Raw genomic sequence first — 16,194 nt, forward strand, 5'->3', positions numbered from 1 at the left:
GCTGAAGGCAGAACCCAGCATGGCTGTGATTCCCCAGCAGTTGAATATCCTGCTAACACTCATTGGCTAAACTCGCACATGTTTTAGAAAGCTGATGCCTGCAAAACAGACAGCAGGAATTGCCAGATTCATGGGAAGAGGGAAGAAAAATGGAAATGGGAATTCCAACACGTATTTCAATTATGTGCGAAGCTGATCCTTTCTCACGCTCTGCCTCTTGTCCGGAAAAGTCGCTACTTCTGCTGATTATAATAACTCGCCATGTTTTATGCATTCTGGAGCAGGAGTTAAGCATAGTGAGAGAGAAAAATTGGTGCATTTTAAAGAGTACATTTCAGAACCTAGCTTTCAATTAAAGCAGTGATCAATTTATAAAGTAAGACTTATTGGTATAAATTACCTTGAGGTAAATGAACTTGGATTGTCACAGTATCATACAACACATTTTAATTCTCACATAAACCAGCTTTAAGATCTAATTGGCATCCTAATGTAATGGATGTATTGATCTGAAGGTCTACCTGTTGCCGTCTTCTTAGAGTCACGTATGACATATTGAAACATTGACATATTGTGAAAGAACAGTTTGTAGCTGTAAGATTTGTTGGAAAGAAAATGGCAATAGTGTTATTCAGTGAAATGTAAATTGTCCAGAAGTTAATTTTGAATTTATTAATTGACTCCAATAATAAACATTAAAACACACCTATCAAATCTTCTGTTTATTTTCTCCCAATAGATGGATGACAATCTTCGCAACAGCCCCCAACACAAACCTCAAGGTGCACCCCCTTCAAAACTGATGCCCATGAGCAATGAAGCCTGCTCATCACAACACTGATTGTCTTGACTGTTTTTGCATATATATTTGCAGCAAGTCTTCAGTTAACAGAACTTTAACATGACCGTGGATCTGAAGAGTGGGCAACGGGAGATAATTTTTTTAAAGTGCCACTTTCAAGTGAGGTATCTGATGTGCTGACCTGAACATGTATCTAAAATGGAAATCTGAAGGATTCACTTAAAACTGCAGAATTCACCAGCTATTGTTTCTAATTCAGCAACTAGCACTTAGGAAATAGTACCCTGTCAGACATAGTTTGTTAGACACACATTTATCGTTATCTGAGCAAATATTAGTGTTTTAAATGTGTTAAACCAGATGATTGACTGCCATTAGAGATTCTAGGTTCACATTTGTGGGCGGCACGGTGGCACAGTGGTTAGCACTGCTGCCTCACAGCGCCTGAGACCCGGGTTCAATTCCCGCCTCAGGCGACTGACTGTGTGGAGTTTGCACGTTCTCCCCGTGTCTGCGTGGGTTTCCTCCGGGTGCTCCGGTTTCCTCCCACAGTCCAAAAGATGTGCAGGGTCAGGTGAATTGGCCATGCTAAATTGCCCGTAGTGTTAGGTAAGGGGTAAATGTAGGGGTATGGGTGGGTTTCGCTTCGGCGGGTCGGTGTGGACTTGTTGGGCCGAAGGGCCTGTTTCCACACTGTAATGTAATCTAATGTAATCTAATCTAATGTAATCGCTCTACTTATTATAGATGGGGGTAAGATATGCCAGTTTTTGAAGGGTTGACCAGGTGGCTGACTGTTCTGGAGGCAAACATCATCTGGAAGTCACAGCGTTTCCTAGAATACAGTACTGTTTTAGCTCTGCAGTCTGTACCATACAGATGTTGTCCAACTCTGGTCTGCCTTATAATGAGTGAACAACGACTCTTTTAATAACTCTCACCAGTATTTGATTTGACCTGAAAAATATTGCACCTCAAGTAATGTTTCCAAAGGGCTGTAGCTATATGGCCTCAATCAATGCATTATTAGCTCCATAGCTTTAGTGGAGACAGCTTTAGGAAAGAGTACTAAAGTATTGTAAATAATGTCAGGATATTATTTTCCTAAAATTCCATAGATTCATTAAGGAAAATTTCAGAACGTATTTAAAACATTTTTGACTTTAGAAGCAACAAATGATTTTGGAGAAAAACGTGCTTCTGAACTTTGTTCGGTTTCATACATGTATGTAATGGTTACTAACAAACTTATGTCCATGAGAAAACAATCAATTTGAATTGGTTAAGGTTTGTACCCTATCAAATTTAGTTCAGATGCTGCTGTGATTTGAAGTCATAAAACTTCCTGCAGTTATGACTGAATCAGTTAACTTGAGTTAGTGTGTCGAATTTAATCTCAAAATGTGTGATGGGAAGAATCTTCAGGGTGGAACCTGATCAAATATTTTTAGTGGACTGTTTATAGCCAAGTTTGTTTGCCAAGTTATTCAAGAGAAATTGTAACTTGGTTGACATATGTATATTTAAATTATAAATCAGTACATTAATAAGTAAAATGTCAGCTTGAATGATATGCTTAAATTGCAATTCTAGTGTGATAAAGCAACTTTGAAAAAGGACATTATTGTGCCTTTAAGTACATTCTTGGTAAACTCAGATTATGCCTTGATAAAATACTTTAAGACCATTTTACTTTTAAAAGAAAAGGTTCTTATGTTGAAAGAGAAAAAACTCAAATCATTACATTAGCAAGGGTCTTCACCTGCATAAATACTTTTGAAGGTTTTGGACATTTTCTGTACTTTGTTCCTTACTGTTTGACATTCTCCACAAGAATACTTTATTTGCAAAATGAAAATCTAGAGTGTGGATGCCTTCATGCCACATGTACTGTGATTCGTTGCTAATAACAGTTTAAGTACAAGAGAGATGGTTTTTCAGCATCCATATCCTTGAAAATTTCAATTCTGAATTTTTTGGGGGAATTGAGGGTATTTGCACAAAGTTATGTAGTAAATATGATAAAGCGAAAGAACTGCAGATGCTGTAAATCAGTAACAAAGCAGAAGTAGCTGGAAAAGCTCAGCAGATCTGGCAGCATCTGTGAAGAGAAATCAGAGTTAACATTTTGGGTCTGGTGACACTTCCTGAGAACTGACAGAACATTTCTGAGGAAGGGCCACCAGACCTGAAACATTAACTTGGATTTCTCGTCACAGATGCTGCCAGACCTGCTGAGTTTTTCCAGCCAATTCTGTTTTTGTTAGTAAATATGATTTTGTATTAAATGTAGATACTGAGCCTGTCTTAGTTAACCATCTGTCTTTCATAGTGAAAACAGAAAGTGCGAGCAATACTCAGCAAGTCTGGCAACATCTGCGGAGAGAGATGCAGTTAACATTTTTGACTCAAACGCAGATTTCATAGAAAAAGAATTGTTTTGTAGTACATAACTTAAACATTGCAAAAAGATGAGATGAGATGTTGAAGACATTCATTTTGCACTCATCAGAACGAGAATGCAAGAAGCAGACTTGAAAAGGGGGACACCATTTTATACACAATGAGGAGACGGTTCTGATTGGTATCTTATGGTGCTGTTCACTACAAGATCAGTCTTAATGGCATCCTTGTGAATAAGGCCCTGACTATCAGTTGACATCTTGATGCTGAGATAGTGATTATCAAAAATATAATGGAGACGCAGATCAAATCATCACTCGCTGTTAATAACCAAAACAGATGAAAGGGTCAGTGCCTACTATCTTTGGCCCTGAGCAGTGATCAACGTATCTCAGGTTATGCTGGAAGGTGAAGGTGTCTCCAAAATTTGAACGACAGGTTACACTAGCTGTCTCACACTGCTGCTATACAGTAAACCCACAAGTGTTTTTCTCCATTAACAAGATGTTTTGCCCTCCCCACCACCCCCCCAACACATGGTGGGCGGCACGGTGGCACAGTGGTTAGCACTGCTGCCTCACAGCGCCTGAGACCCGGGTTCAATTCCCGCCTCAGGCGACTGACTGTGTGGAGTCTGCACGTTCTTCCCGTGTCTGCGTGGGTTTCCTCCGGGTGCTCCGGTTTCCTCCCACAGTCCAAAGATGTGCAGGTCAGGTGAATTGGCCATGCTAAATTGCCCATAGTGTTAGGTAAGGGGTAAATGTAAGGGTATGGGTGGGTTGCGCTTCGGTGGGTCGGTGTGGACTTGTTGGGCCGAAGAGCCTGTTTCCACACTGTAATGTAATCTAATCTAATATGAGTACTGTGATATGAGTTTCAATGCCAGTGTGATGCTGAATAAGTTGGTTGTATATCCCAGTGATTGGCGGATCCTGTCCAACCTATCCCATTGATCCAAAAACAGCATGACATTCGTGCTAAACTAAGCTGTGGTTCCAGAAAAATATATTCACCATGAGAAAAATATATCCAGCATTAGATGTGATTCTGCACATGGAAATCATTTATTAAAATGTCTAAACTATGGTAAGTGTTACACTAATCATCAGCCATTTCACAGTATGATGAATGTACATATGTGTGTTAAAAACTATATATAGAAATGCACAGGAATGGCTCTTGTGAGTCGTGGTAGTGTTCCTACCTCTGGGCTATCAGGTCCCAATTTAAGTACCACATGCTTCAGGAATATATAATAGCATTGCTGAATAGGTCAGTTAGAAAATGCCTCTAAATGCATAGGACTCTGTTTCAGTTGGCGAGAGGAACTTGTACATACATTGCACCTTTCTTAAAACAAAAATAATTTCTGGCAACTTGCATCCTATGGCAACATCCTGACCAATCAGTATCTGAGAATTAAGATTGACATTTAATTGTTCTTGCTCTACCTCCATGTCAAAAATGGCTCAACCAGTCAATACCTTGTTGTCATGCTCTATAAAATGGTGTCCTTTTTTTCCAGAGAAAGTGAGGGCTGCAGATGCTGGAGATCAGAGCTGAAAATGTGTTGCTGGAAAAGCGCAGCAGGTCAGGCAGCATCCAAGGAACAGGAGAATCGACTTTTCGGGCATAGGGCTTATGCCCGAAACGTCGATTCTCCTGTTCCTTGGATGCTGCCTGACCTGCTGCGCTTTTCCAGCAACACATTTTCAGCTCTGTCCTTTTTTACCCCCAACTTTGTTTCTTGCTTCCTAGTTCTGATGACAGGAAGATGTAAAGCTTCCACAACTTGTCTCATCTTAGCAATGTTTAAACTCTCCAGAACTGAAGGGGGATAGAAATGTAATATGTTGCAGAAAACAATGACTGGGAGGAAGATCTGGAATAGAGGTAGGGAGTGATTAATGTGACAGAGATGTCATGGAACAAAAAGTAGTTATAATGAAGAAACAAAGCAATTGTCCAGAGTCAGTGCGAATCGCAGAAAAATGAACAGCTGTTTTGAAAAGCACAAACATTAAAACAAGATTCAGATTGGCACACAGCAAAATAAAAACAGAATCAAAATTGGGGAGACAGTTTATGACTTGTGTTGAACTCAGTGTTAAATTCAATATTGTGAATGGCACAGTGGTTAGCACTGCTGCCTCTCAGTGCCAGGGATCTGGGTTTGATTCCACCCTTGGGCAACTGTCTGTGTGGAGCTGGCACCTTCTCCCTCTATCAGCGTGGGTTTCTTCCGGGTGCTTCGGTTTCCTCCCACAGTCCAAAAATGTGCAGGTTTGGTGGATTGGCCTTGCTAAATTGCCCACAGTGTCCCAGGGGTGGGTTAACCATGGGAAAATGCAGGATTACAGGGTTAGGGTGGGAGTGAGGTCTGGGTGGGATCCTCTTTGGAGGGTTGGTGTGGAATCAATGGGCCGAACGGCCTGTTCCCACACTGTAGGGATTCTATGATTCTGAAGATATAAAATGAATAATTGGAAGCCTGGGTGCTGTTCCTTGAGTTTGAGTTGAGGAATATTTGTCCAGAGTGATCATGAGTGGCATTGAGCTCCACTGGAACAGACCTAGAACAGAAATATGAGTGGATCTTGCTCTTGTATTTGCATTTCTGTCCAGGGCCTGCTCTACTACTCCAGTGAAGTCGAACATTACTCACTCTGGTCAAATGTTCTGTTTCTTTACTACAATGATTATCACTCCCTTTACTTTTATTCCATGACAAATTTGCCATTTAATCTCTATTCTTTTGCACTCTCCCAGATATTCTTTGTGCTTCCTCCTCCTCCCCTTTGCATTGGCATAAGCCCATCTCATTTAAAATGAAGTGCAAGTGAAGCAAGAGTGATCTGAGGAAAAAAAATCTTTTCACTCAGCAATTAGTTAGAGTATAGAATGCACTCCCTGAAAGTGTGGTGGGTGCAAGTTCAACAAGGCATTCAAGAGGACCTTGATGATGATTTGGATAGTAATAGTATGCAGCATATGGAACAAAGGCAGGAGCTTGCGACTTAGACTGGAACTGGTGCAGGCACAATGGGCTGAATAGCCTTCTCCTGCATTGTAACAATTCTGTGGATTTCTACCTTGCTTCAATTCTGGACAATAATTACATTTGACTCAAAACATTCACTCTACAGATGCTTCCAAACCTGCCAAATATTTCCAGCACAGTTTTCAGATTTCCAGCATCTGAAGTATTTTGCTTCCATCATTCTATCAACTAAATGTTGAGCTTCTGATTGATTAGAGCTGTTCAAATCCATTGGAAATAGTTCTGCTCTGTGTGTGCTTGATGTAATTGAGCAGGTGGGAACACATTTTGCTTTTGTGTTACAGCAACAGAGTAGGTTTCTCTTCTGTTTCTTATGTACTAATACAATTCACAATTATTGATGATTTAATGTTTAGATACATATATAGTTAAGATTTGGAGATGCCGGTGTTGGACTGGGGTGTACAAAGTTAAAAATCACACAACACCAGGTTATAGTCCAACAGGTTTAATTGGAAGCACACTAGCTTTCGGAGCGACGCTCCTTCATCAGGTGATAGTGGAGGGCTCAATCCTAACACAGTTTATATAGTTAAGATATTCCTATTGCATCCTGCACTTTATTATTTAGTTATAGCAGATTGGTTTCAGACAGCTAGAACTTAGACTGGCCACTTCTAAATGTTTGTGCACATATTCATGTTTTAAAGAGAAAAATCTTCCTTAGTTTCTGATCATATACAATGTCGTTGCTATTGTTTAAACTTGAAAACCTTCATATTCTAAAGCAGTCATAAATACTGGAGTTGCTGATCAGAATCTGAATTAATGTTTGTTTCCTGTTAGTTTGGTATAGTCAAATTAGTTGTGTTTATTTTTGAGTTGCAAAGTTATCAGTTATTATCAGCTGTTATTTGTCATAGTGGCCAATGCAGTCTGTGCATTAAAAAAGAGCATTCAACCCAAGAAGACAGACAGAAACCTTCCGGTAGTGTGTGCCTATGGAAGTGGGCACGTTATTGAGAATCCAATCTGTTTTTGTAGCTGGAGAAGAGTTGCTCTGAGAAGCAGGATGGATAAGTACAGTTGTCCTAGGCCCCCCACATTTTAAGGGCAGCAAGTAACAGGCAATAAATGCTGCCTTTGCCATTATCCCCTAAACCTAAAGATGAATGTAAAATTGTATGAATCAGATTGAACAAGCAGATGTTGTATGCTGTTTGTAACATAGTCAAAAATTTAAAAGCAAAAGAAGAACGTTATAAATTTTGTGTTTGGAGAGTATGATTATATTCAGTATAAAAAACTCAGAGGATTGCCTTTAGCTTTAATCCAACTTTTGATGCATTGAGATTTGGAAAATGGTGAGGAAATAATGCATGCGTCCAACATGTGGGCCTTAAAATATGAAGTCTAATGCCGATGAAGGAGGAGCATTTCTAATGCTAGTTAACACTGGGTGCTTTTTAAAACTCAAATTCCTTTCACCATATAAGCATGTGTTCAGCAGTCCTTTTGAATTTTTCTCCTTTTATTTTAATTCCCTCAATTTCATAGCATTTGACCTGAAGATCCATGATTTTTTTTAGATTCCCTACAGCGTGGAAACAGGCCCTTCGCCCCAACAAGTCCACACCAACCCTCCAAAGAGCAACCCACTCTGACTAGTGCACCTAACACTATGGGCAATTTAGCATGGTCAATTCACCTAACCTGCACATCTTTGGACTGTGGGAGGAAACTGGAGCAGCCAGAGGAAACCCACGCAGACACGGGGAGAATGTGCAAACTCCACACAGACAGTTACCCGAGGTGGGAATTGAACCTGGCGCTGTGAGACCACAGTGCTAACCACTGAGCCACCGTGCCGTGACATGGAGCTATTTTTTGATACTTGCAAAAGGTGCTTACATCTCAAATGATTGATTTGGAGCTGCCAGTGTTCCTGGGTCCTGCTCCTATACTGTAACCTTGGTGAATTAGTGGGACAGCTGTTTGTGACAAAGGCATGTCTCTTTCACAAATTTACTTGTCTGTCTCCATAATTCATATGTGGGCATTACTCATAAGATCGTTAGAAATGTCCATTTAGCTCATTGATCCTGCCTTGCCATTCAGTAAGATCATGGCTGATCTAATTGTGGTGTTAACTCCACTTCTTGCCTATTCCCATTATTCTTCACTACCTTATCAATCAACAATATATCCATCTTGGAGTGATACAGCATCCACTGCTGACTCTGGAACAGAATTCCAAACGCTGCTGACCCTCTGAGTGGGAAAATTTCTCCTTCTTTGTAATTTAAAAGGAAGACCCCCCTTTATGTATAAAGTCATATAGTTCTAGATGCCCTTGGAAGCAAATATCCTCTCTATAACCCCTCTCAGAATCTTATGTTTCAATAATATCCAACCTCACTTTCTTTTAAACTCCAACTTTCAATCTGCTCGAACTTCCTCATAAGGCAGCCCATTCATGCAGAAATCAGTTTGGTGAATCTTCTGCAAAATGCTTTTAATGCCAGTGTGTCCTTCCTTAAGCAAGGAGACCTGAACTGTAAGCAATACATCAGGTGCAGGCTTGCCAATTCCTGTATAGCTGTAGCAAGAATTCCCTTTTGTACTGCTACCTCACTGGTAGTAAAGGCCCATCTTCCATTTTTCTGCATAATGACTGCTGTGATAGCAAGTTAAATGTTTGAGTTTCATGTGTCGAGATATTGCGATCCCTCCATATTCTAACATTGTGCGGTATCTCTCAATTAAATATTCTGCTTTGCTATGCTTCCTTCTAAAGTGGACAACTTTACATTTTTCCACATTAAACTACATCCGCCAAATGCTTGCCCACTCATGTTACCTGCTTGCTTTTGCGGACTTTAGTTTCTTCACATCTTGTTTTTCTACCTGCCTTCATATTGTTAGCAAAATTTGGTTGCAATACAATAGCCCCTTCATCCAAGTCATGAATATGGATTATAGGTCATTGAGAGACTACACCATTTCTTGGAGCTGCTCATGTGCATTCAAGTAGGCACCGTGAATTCAGTATTTGTTTGTGTCTCCAGCAAGTTATTGTTCATCCCTAGTTGCCCTAAGTGGGTGGAAGTGAATCACCAGCTTAAACCATTGGTCATATATATATATATTTCTTACTGTTCCTTCGTAGTGATTTGACGCAACATTGCTTTGGATTGCTTTGAATTTGAATTCACATTCTCGAACTGCCATCTTGGGATTTGTTTTCTGGTTTAATTAGTCCAGGTCTTTGGATTACTATTCCAGTAACAACTACTACTGGATCCGTGTATTCTCTCTGACAGTGAACCAGCCTCAAACAAGATAATGTGACAGGCAATGCATTGTTACCTCAGTTGTGTTAATAGTATTACAAGCCTTGGATATATTTGAAATGTCATAAGAGATCTTGTGTGAAAGATCTTGAGAGCCAAAGTAGACTCAAACTTTCAGATTAGGAGCCTGCAGTATTGGTGCAACAGCTAGAAGTTGATTTTTTTCAATATCATTAATGTAATAGAGGCCAGATGGTAAAGTACTAACATTAATTCATTAGCTCTAGTAGAAAGGTAACAAATATTTCCGTTCTAACTGTCTTCTAGCTGTGACTTGCTGTCAACTCTGAGTAATGTGTCTTAGACTTAGGCACTTTGGGTACATTAACATTCCAAAGGAGCCTGCTTGAATGTGGAGGGTGGATCAGATAATTTCTCAGTTTTTATTACTGTGGAATATCAACAATTGAAGCTGCCATTGATAATATCAATTAAGTAAAGGGATAGTGATGCCGAGGGAATGACAGCCCTCTGAATAGCAGAAAATTAAGAAATTGCAGCAGATATGCTAAATGACAGAATGATGCTGTGCAGAACAAGGCTGCTGAGCCTCTTTAAAAGAGCTTTCCTATTGGCCCTATTCCTTATGTTCCTTCCACAAAGACTCGTATGTTAATGAATGACAAGTCTAGCTCCCAAGATGAATTTGCAGGATTGTGTTATCCTGCATTTCTACTGAAACTGAGCTTGTATCTATTTCAAGATTGAATAAAGACCCAGTGAGATCAATCTGAGTTGAGTTTCTCTTGGCTTAACGAAAGATTAGAAATCTAAACCCAAGTAAGAGGCCTGGCTTGGTTTGTATTTTAAAGAGTTGCTCCAAATTGCAGGCCTTTGTGGTATTTTCCTTGCTATTCCTCTGTTTACTTGAAGTACGCACTACGTCTGGTAAGTCAGAGCATGTGGTATTCTATAATAACAACATTTATTTCATGTCAGACAGTGGGACTGGGATTCCTGGTGAGCCATTGCTCTAGTGGCATTCGGGAGGCTGGGAATGTGACTGAGTGATGATCCCATTGCACTACTTGGAAGCCAGAAATTTTAGCATTTGAACCTTTAGCACTTTTTTGAATTAGTGTCTTCTGCATTTTCCTGCTTGGACAGGGGGTTTGCAATTTTTTTTCTTTTGTGTGATGCTGGTACCACTGGCAAGAATAGCAGTTGCCCATCCGCTCTGATTATTGTGTGATACAAGTCCAGACCCACACAATCAGTGATCATAGGGGAGGTGGTGGTGTAGTTCTAATGCCAATGAGTGAGCAATCTAAAACCCCAGCTTAAAGTTCTAGGGACATGGGTTTGAATCCCACTCCAGTAGATGGTGAAATTTGAATTGAATAAATATTGCAGAAAAAAACCTAACGTTATGATGACCATGTAACCAATGCCAATTGCTGATTGTTTAATGTCCTTCAGGGAAGGAAATCTGCCATCTTTACTTGGTCTGGCCTACATGTGGTTCCAGACTGTCAGCAATGTGGTTGAGTCTTAACTGTTGTCTGGGCAATCCGTGATGGCCAATAAATGGGTCCCAGCCAGCAACCCTCAAATCCTGTGAATAAATGAAAGAAAATTTTATGACCATCATTACTGAGACTAGCTTTTTTGATAAATGAGACACATTTTATTTATTAGTTGAAATTAAATCCCACCTGCTGTGGCTTTGAACTGTTCTTGCAAGGCATTTTTGTGGTCCTTTGGATTACCCCATTGACATTACCATTATCTCACCATCTCCTCAATGACACCACTTGACACAGGAGCTTTTATCAAGACGGGCACCCTCTCATATCCTTTTTTTAATGCTAATATATTGTGCATAAAATTATACGTTTAATAATTTGCAGTCGTGGATTTTTTCATACAACCCTTTTATTTCAGTTGCCATTTGTTTACTCATTAACATTTACAAACTACTTAACACTAATACGGTGGTCAACTTTCCCAGAATAGCTGGCAGTCTGCTGAAAATTAATCTTGCAGTAGCCAAAGAAAACATTCTGGGCACAGTAAACAGGACAGCTTGTATTTTTCCAGTTTTTCAGAGTTTGCAAATGCTGGACTTTGCGAAGGCAGAGTTTTTATCTCTTTTTCCATTTGTTTTGTCTGCACCATTTTTAATGCAGGGAGTGGATACAGCGTATATGGGAGGGGCCTGCTCCCTCAATGCTTGTGGTGTCAGCGAGCATAGCCCCCTTAGAACACTCATTTACCATGCTGCCTGCTATCTGTGATGTCACTTCTGACATCTCCTGGAATATGGTCAGCCAGAGTTTTCACTAATCTTGTCATTTATCTATTTCACTACTCCGCTGTTGGTAATGGCAGAAATTTAAAGTAATTGGCAAAACAACTAGGTTGGAGGAGGGATTTTAACAGTGCAAATTACTTTGCTCTGAAACACCTTTCCCCTGTGAAAGTGGTGGGAATAGACTCACTGGCAACTTTCAAATGGGATAGGACAATATTTGAAAAGGAAAGAGCAGAGGGCTAATTGGAGAGATCGTTCAAAGAGCTGACAAAGATCACATGACGCTCAATGGCCTCTTTCTGTGCTGCAACATTCTATAATAACTGTGTTAATAACAGTGCTCATTCAGGAAACTTTGTTTCGTTTGCAACTTTGGAATGTAAACTGTTTTTGAAGGTTGCACTTCTTTTACTATAATGTATTTTTCTAAGCCTCCTCAGCAATTGCAGTACTGAATGTACAAAAAAGTCACAACCAAATAAAGATTTAAAGTCTTTTCTTCTTGTGTGTTACTTGTCACTTCTAATTCTTGTTATTATTGCTACTCTATTGACATTTATTCATTGATGCAAGCTTAAAAAAGCTCCCTAGAGAATCCAGACTGGGCCCAATAAAGGCCAATATAATAGTCAATGGTTTACATTCTTCTGATGGTTCTTTGCCCAGTGCGAGTTAAAACAAACTTGCACCCACCATCTTCAGATAAAGAAGGTAGGTTCCATCGGGGTCTTTTCCACTGAGTTGGAGCTTGCTACTGTGAGGGATCAAAGGTCAGCGGCACTGCAGAAGGTCCACCTTCAGAACTAATTGGGGTGGGAGAGATCATGGCACACTCTCCCTGAGCTGAGGGGCCTCCAGCAGACATATGAGGGCTTTAAGAGAGGGATAGTAGCCCTTTCTCTAAATACCCCAATATGGACTTGCCAGCAACGATTCCTGGTGGGATGATTGGCAATTTTAGCCTAAGGCAGGAATATTGTCTCTAACCTGTGGGGATGTATACCTACTATTATTCATAGGCAAGAGTTGGCAAAGTACTACAGTTGGAGGGGGATTGAGGAATCTATCGCCATGTTGGTTGGGTTTCCAAGGTAGAGCAGACCACCCACCTTATTTCCATCATTCTCTTGCTGAATGTTTGGAAAACAAAACGCAGAAAAATACAAGATTTACTGCCATCGATCCAGTATGAGCAGAACTACAGGAGCATGTCTTATTTATACAGGTGACTTTAATGTAAAGTATTCAGATTAAATCAAATTTTCTAGAAATGTCTGAGTCTGGAAAAAGTATGAGCTCACAAAAAATTATTAATAGAGGACCAAACGCATGCATATGGCAAAGTGCTCTTAAAATGTATGTACTATTAAATGTATTTATAGTTTATAAACTTCCTTTCATTGAATTACTACAAAATGCTAGTCTGGCCAACAGTAACATCGACTAGCATTAGTTTCTTTTTAAGAAAAGGCAGTTTAATTGGTTATTTGTGTAAATGTTGCTTTGGAATCATACCATGCCCAAATGGGCAGTTGCATTCGACTGAAAAAGTGACAGCACTTCAGACGAGTTCCATTATCTGTAAAACACTTTGAGGCACATTGAGAATGTGAAAAGCACAAATATATAAAAAGAAAAGTCCTTTTTCATGGCAACATGCAGTCATTGATTCACGTTCTCTGTTCATATATTTTTAGCGAAACCTATTGAGCCAGGGATGGCTTTCAAATGTCTCATGTGGAATGTACCCTTCCACGAAACAGGTCTGGAATCTTTGTTCATGTACACTACATGCCACCCATGATGTGTCTGGAACAACACATATGATTTTTCTACTGGGCATGTTTCTGTTCCCACACTATACTTAATTGGCAGTTGTTAGGTCTGTGATATGGAGCAAAGTTATAGCATGGATGTTTAATTTTACTTTTTCAGACCCTTTTTAAAAGTCAATTTATAACTTATCGCACTACAGGAGCAAAATATTAATTTACTTATATGACCTGCTGTCTCAGATAAAGAGTGAATGTTGCAGAGTGGATACAATTTAATTAAAATAAGGCTGTCTAATATGCTGCACTTTCGTGATATTTGTCAGGGATAATTATCTATCTGTTAATTCCTTCATAATGAACAGAGTATGGTTAATTGCACCTTAAAGAAACTTAAAATGCCTGATATTTGATCTTGTGTTTCACAACCTATCATTGGGTGTTAGAGGTGGAAGGTTACATTTCTCAAATTCAGTCCTCTTGACTGCCTTCCAAAAAATAAAACAGTATGTTTAACAGTTCACTTAACTAGATGAGGGGCTGCTGAAAAAAAAGGCAATAAAATACCCTTTTAAGTGTTTTACAGCAAAACATTTACAATTGCAGAATCCAAACCACCCTGTACTAGGATTGACCTAATGGACTGTATAGGTGTGTCTGCCCAACAGTGTGTGCCTGCAAAGGTGGGATTTTCATTCCCGGAGTGGGAAGGTAGTGGTGGGTAAGGTGGGGTGTGTGCTGACTGGAAGTAGGCCTGCTGCCCAAAGACAAAAGGTCAAAGGGATGTTGAGCTGGTGAGTGAAAAGGCCAGCTTCAATGCTCAGGGACTTGGCCTCTGTTGAAATAAAAGCAATAAAGGAGAAGGCAGTCCTTGAGCCCTTTCCCTTCACACCCATGGTTATCACGTGCTCCACATGGCTCTTCATATCATCAACTGCGCTCATGCTCCATGCCAACCTATGACATTTCCATACCTAATCACCAAATATACACTACAGAGTAAATTAATACTAAGCTGTAATAGCATATGTGGAAAAGTTTTTCAAAATTATTCATTCTAGTTTGCTTCAAAAGAAAACTACAGCCCTGTAAAAGACATTTAAAGTATCAATAGCTGGAAATGTCATCATTTGACATCTTTGTTCAAAACAACATCAAATAATTAAGAAATAGATCTAACAGGAAAAGCTATCAATAAAACAGTGAGCTGGATTTTCCCCCTTTTTATAAAAAAGATATCGTCTGTAGCTTTCATGGTGAGTTTCCCACTACGGCACTTAGTGATTTTTCGCATGTCATCTTTCACTGCTAATTATGGGTTCGGACTCCATTTCATCCTCCTTGTGTTCAATCTTGTGGCAGAGGTGGAGTTGCTCACCACTGCTGGGACACACCAGGCTGTTCTATATAAACGTTCACTGCATACCACCTGAAGCTCTGCAAGCCAAGAATTTTACCTTCTATTGTGGTGCTCAACTTCAATACTAAGGAAATAGCTCAGAAGGGAAGCTGGCACCCTGCTTAAGTGAAGAGGGCCTGGGGATGCTGCTCGATGGGGTGGTGGAGGGGGTTACTGTTTATTTTCCTGTGGATCAGCAGAGTGCCATTATACTGCGAACAATGTGCTAGCCAGAGCAGACTCAATTTTTGGGGCAATGCTTTTTCTCACACTAAGAGGAATCCACAGCAGCACCACAAGAAGGTTAATGATCTAATGGGCTCTACAGGCTAAGTGTCACTGTCTTCTCTCTGCTATGTTACACTCACTCTGACTCTGTCCATAAACCAATGCGATGTAGGAGCAGAAATGGGTCATCGGGTCTGTCCTGCCATTCAACCCTTCTCCAAGTAATCCTTCATCTTCTTCACGTCCATTCTGTCCAGGCCTCTTAGTATTCTGTAAGTTTCAATCAATCCTTCTAAACTCCATGGAGTACAAGCCCAGAGTACTCAACTACTCCTTATATGACAATCCCCTCATCCCTGGAATCAGTTTTGTAAACCTCCTCTTGACCCCCTCCAAGACCAGCACATCCTTCTTTAGATACAGGGTCCAAAACCTCTCTCAATATTCCAAATGCAGTCTGACCAGAGCCGCCTATATCCTCAGAAGTACGTCTCTACTCTTGTGTTCTAGCCCTCTTGAAATGAATTGCATTTGCCTTTGTAACTGCTAACTGAACCTGCAGGTTAACCTCAAGAGTATCTTTAACTAGGACTCTCAAGTCCCTTTGTGCTTTGGATTTCCAAAGCCTTTGCCAATTTTAGAAAATAGTCCGTGTCTCTATTCTTCCTACCAAAGTGCATAACCTCACACTTTCCCACATGTATTCCATCTGCCACTTCTTTGCCTACTCATTTAGCCTGTCTAACTTTTTCTGCAACCTCCCTGCCTCCTCATCACTACCTGTCCTTCTATCTACCTTTGTGTCATCTGCAAACTTAGCAAAAATGTTGTTCATTCAGATCATTAATGTATAACATTAACAGTTGCAGTCCTTGACCCCCGCGGAACTCCATTAATCACTGGCTGCCATCCTGAAATAGGCCCTTGTTTTATCCCCACTCTCTGCCTTCTGCCAGTTGGCCAATCCAGTATTCATACCAGT

General features: G+C 40.2%; 1 protein-coding gene across 2 annotated transcripts in view; it reads left to right on the plus strand.

The window, feature by feature from the left end:
* The window catches only part of mtx3 (metaxin 3), a 35,887-nt gene extending 34,622 nt beyond the window's left edge, over positions 1 to 1,265 (plus strand). For both annotated transcript variants that reach the window (XM_043706718.1, XM_043706726.1), the window contains one exon: positions 740 to 1,265. In XM_043706718.1, coding sequence (XP_043562653.1) covers positions 740 to 841 — 102 coding nt within the window. In that variant the 3' untranslated portion in view covers positions 842 to 1,265. The remainder of the gene's footprint in view (positions 1 to 739) is intronic.
* Positions 1,266 to 16,194: the final 14,929 nt, after the last annotated feature.

Source organism: Chiloscyllium plagiosum, chromosome 2, assembly GCF_004010195.1.
Source record: "Chiloscyllium plagiosum isolate BGI_BamShark_2017 chromosome 2, ASM401019v2, whole genome shotgun sequence".
Taxonomy (NCBI): domain Eukaryota; kingdom Metazoa; phylum Chordata; class Chondrichthyes; order Orectolobiformes; family Hemiscylliidae; genus Chiloscyllium; species Chiloscyllium plagiosum.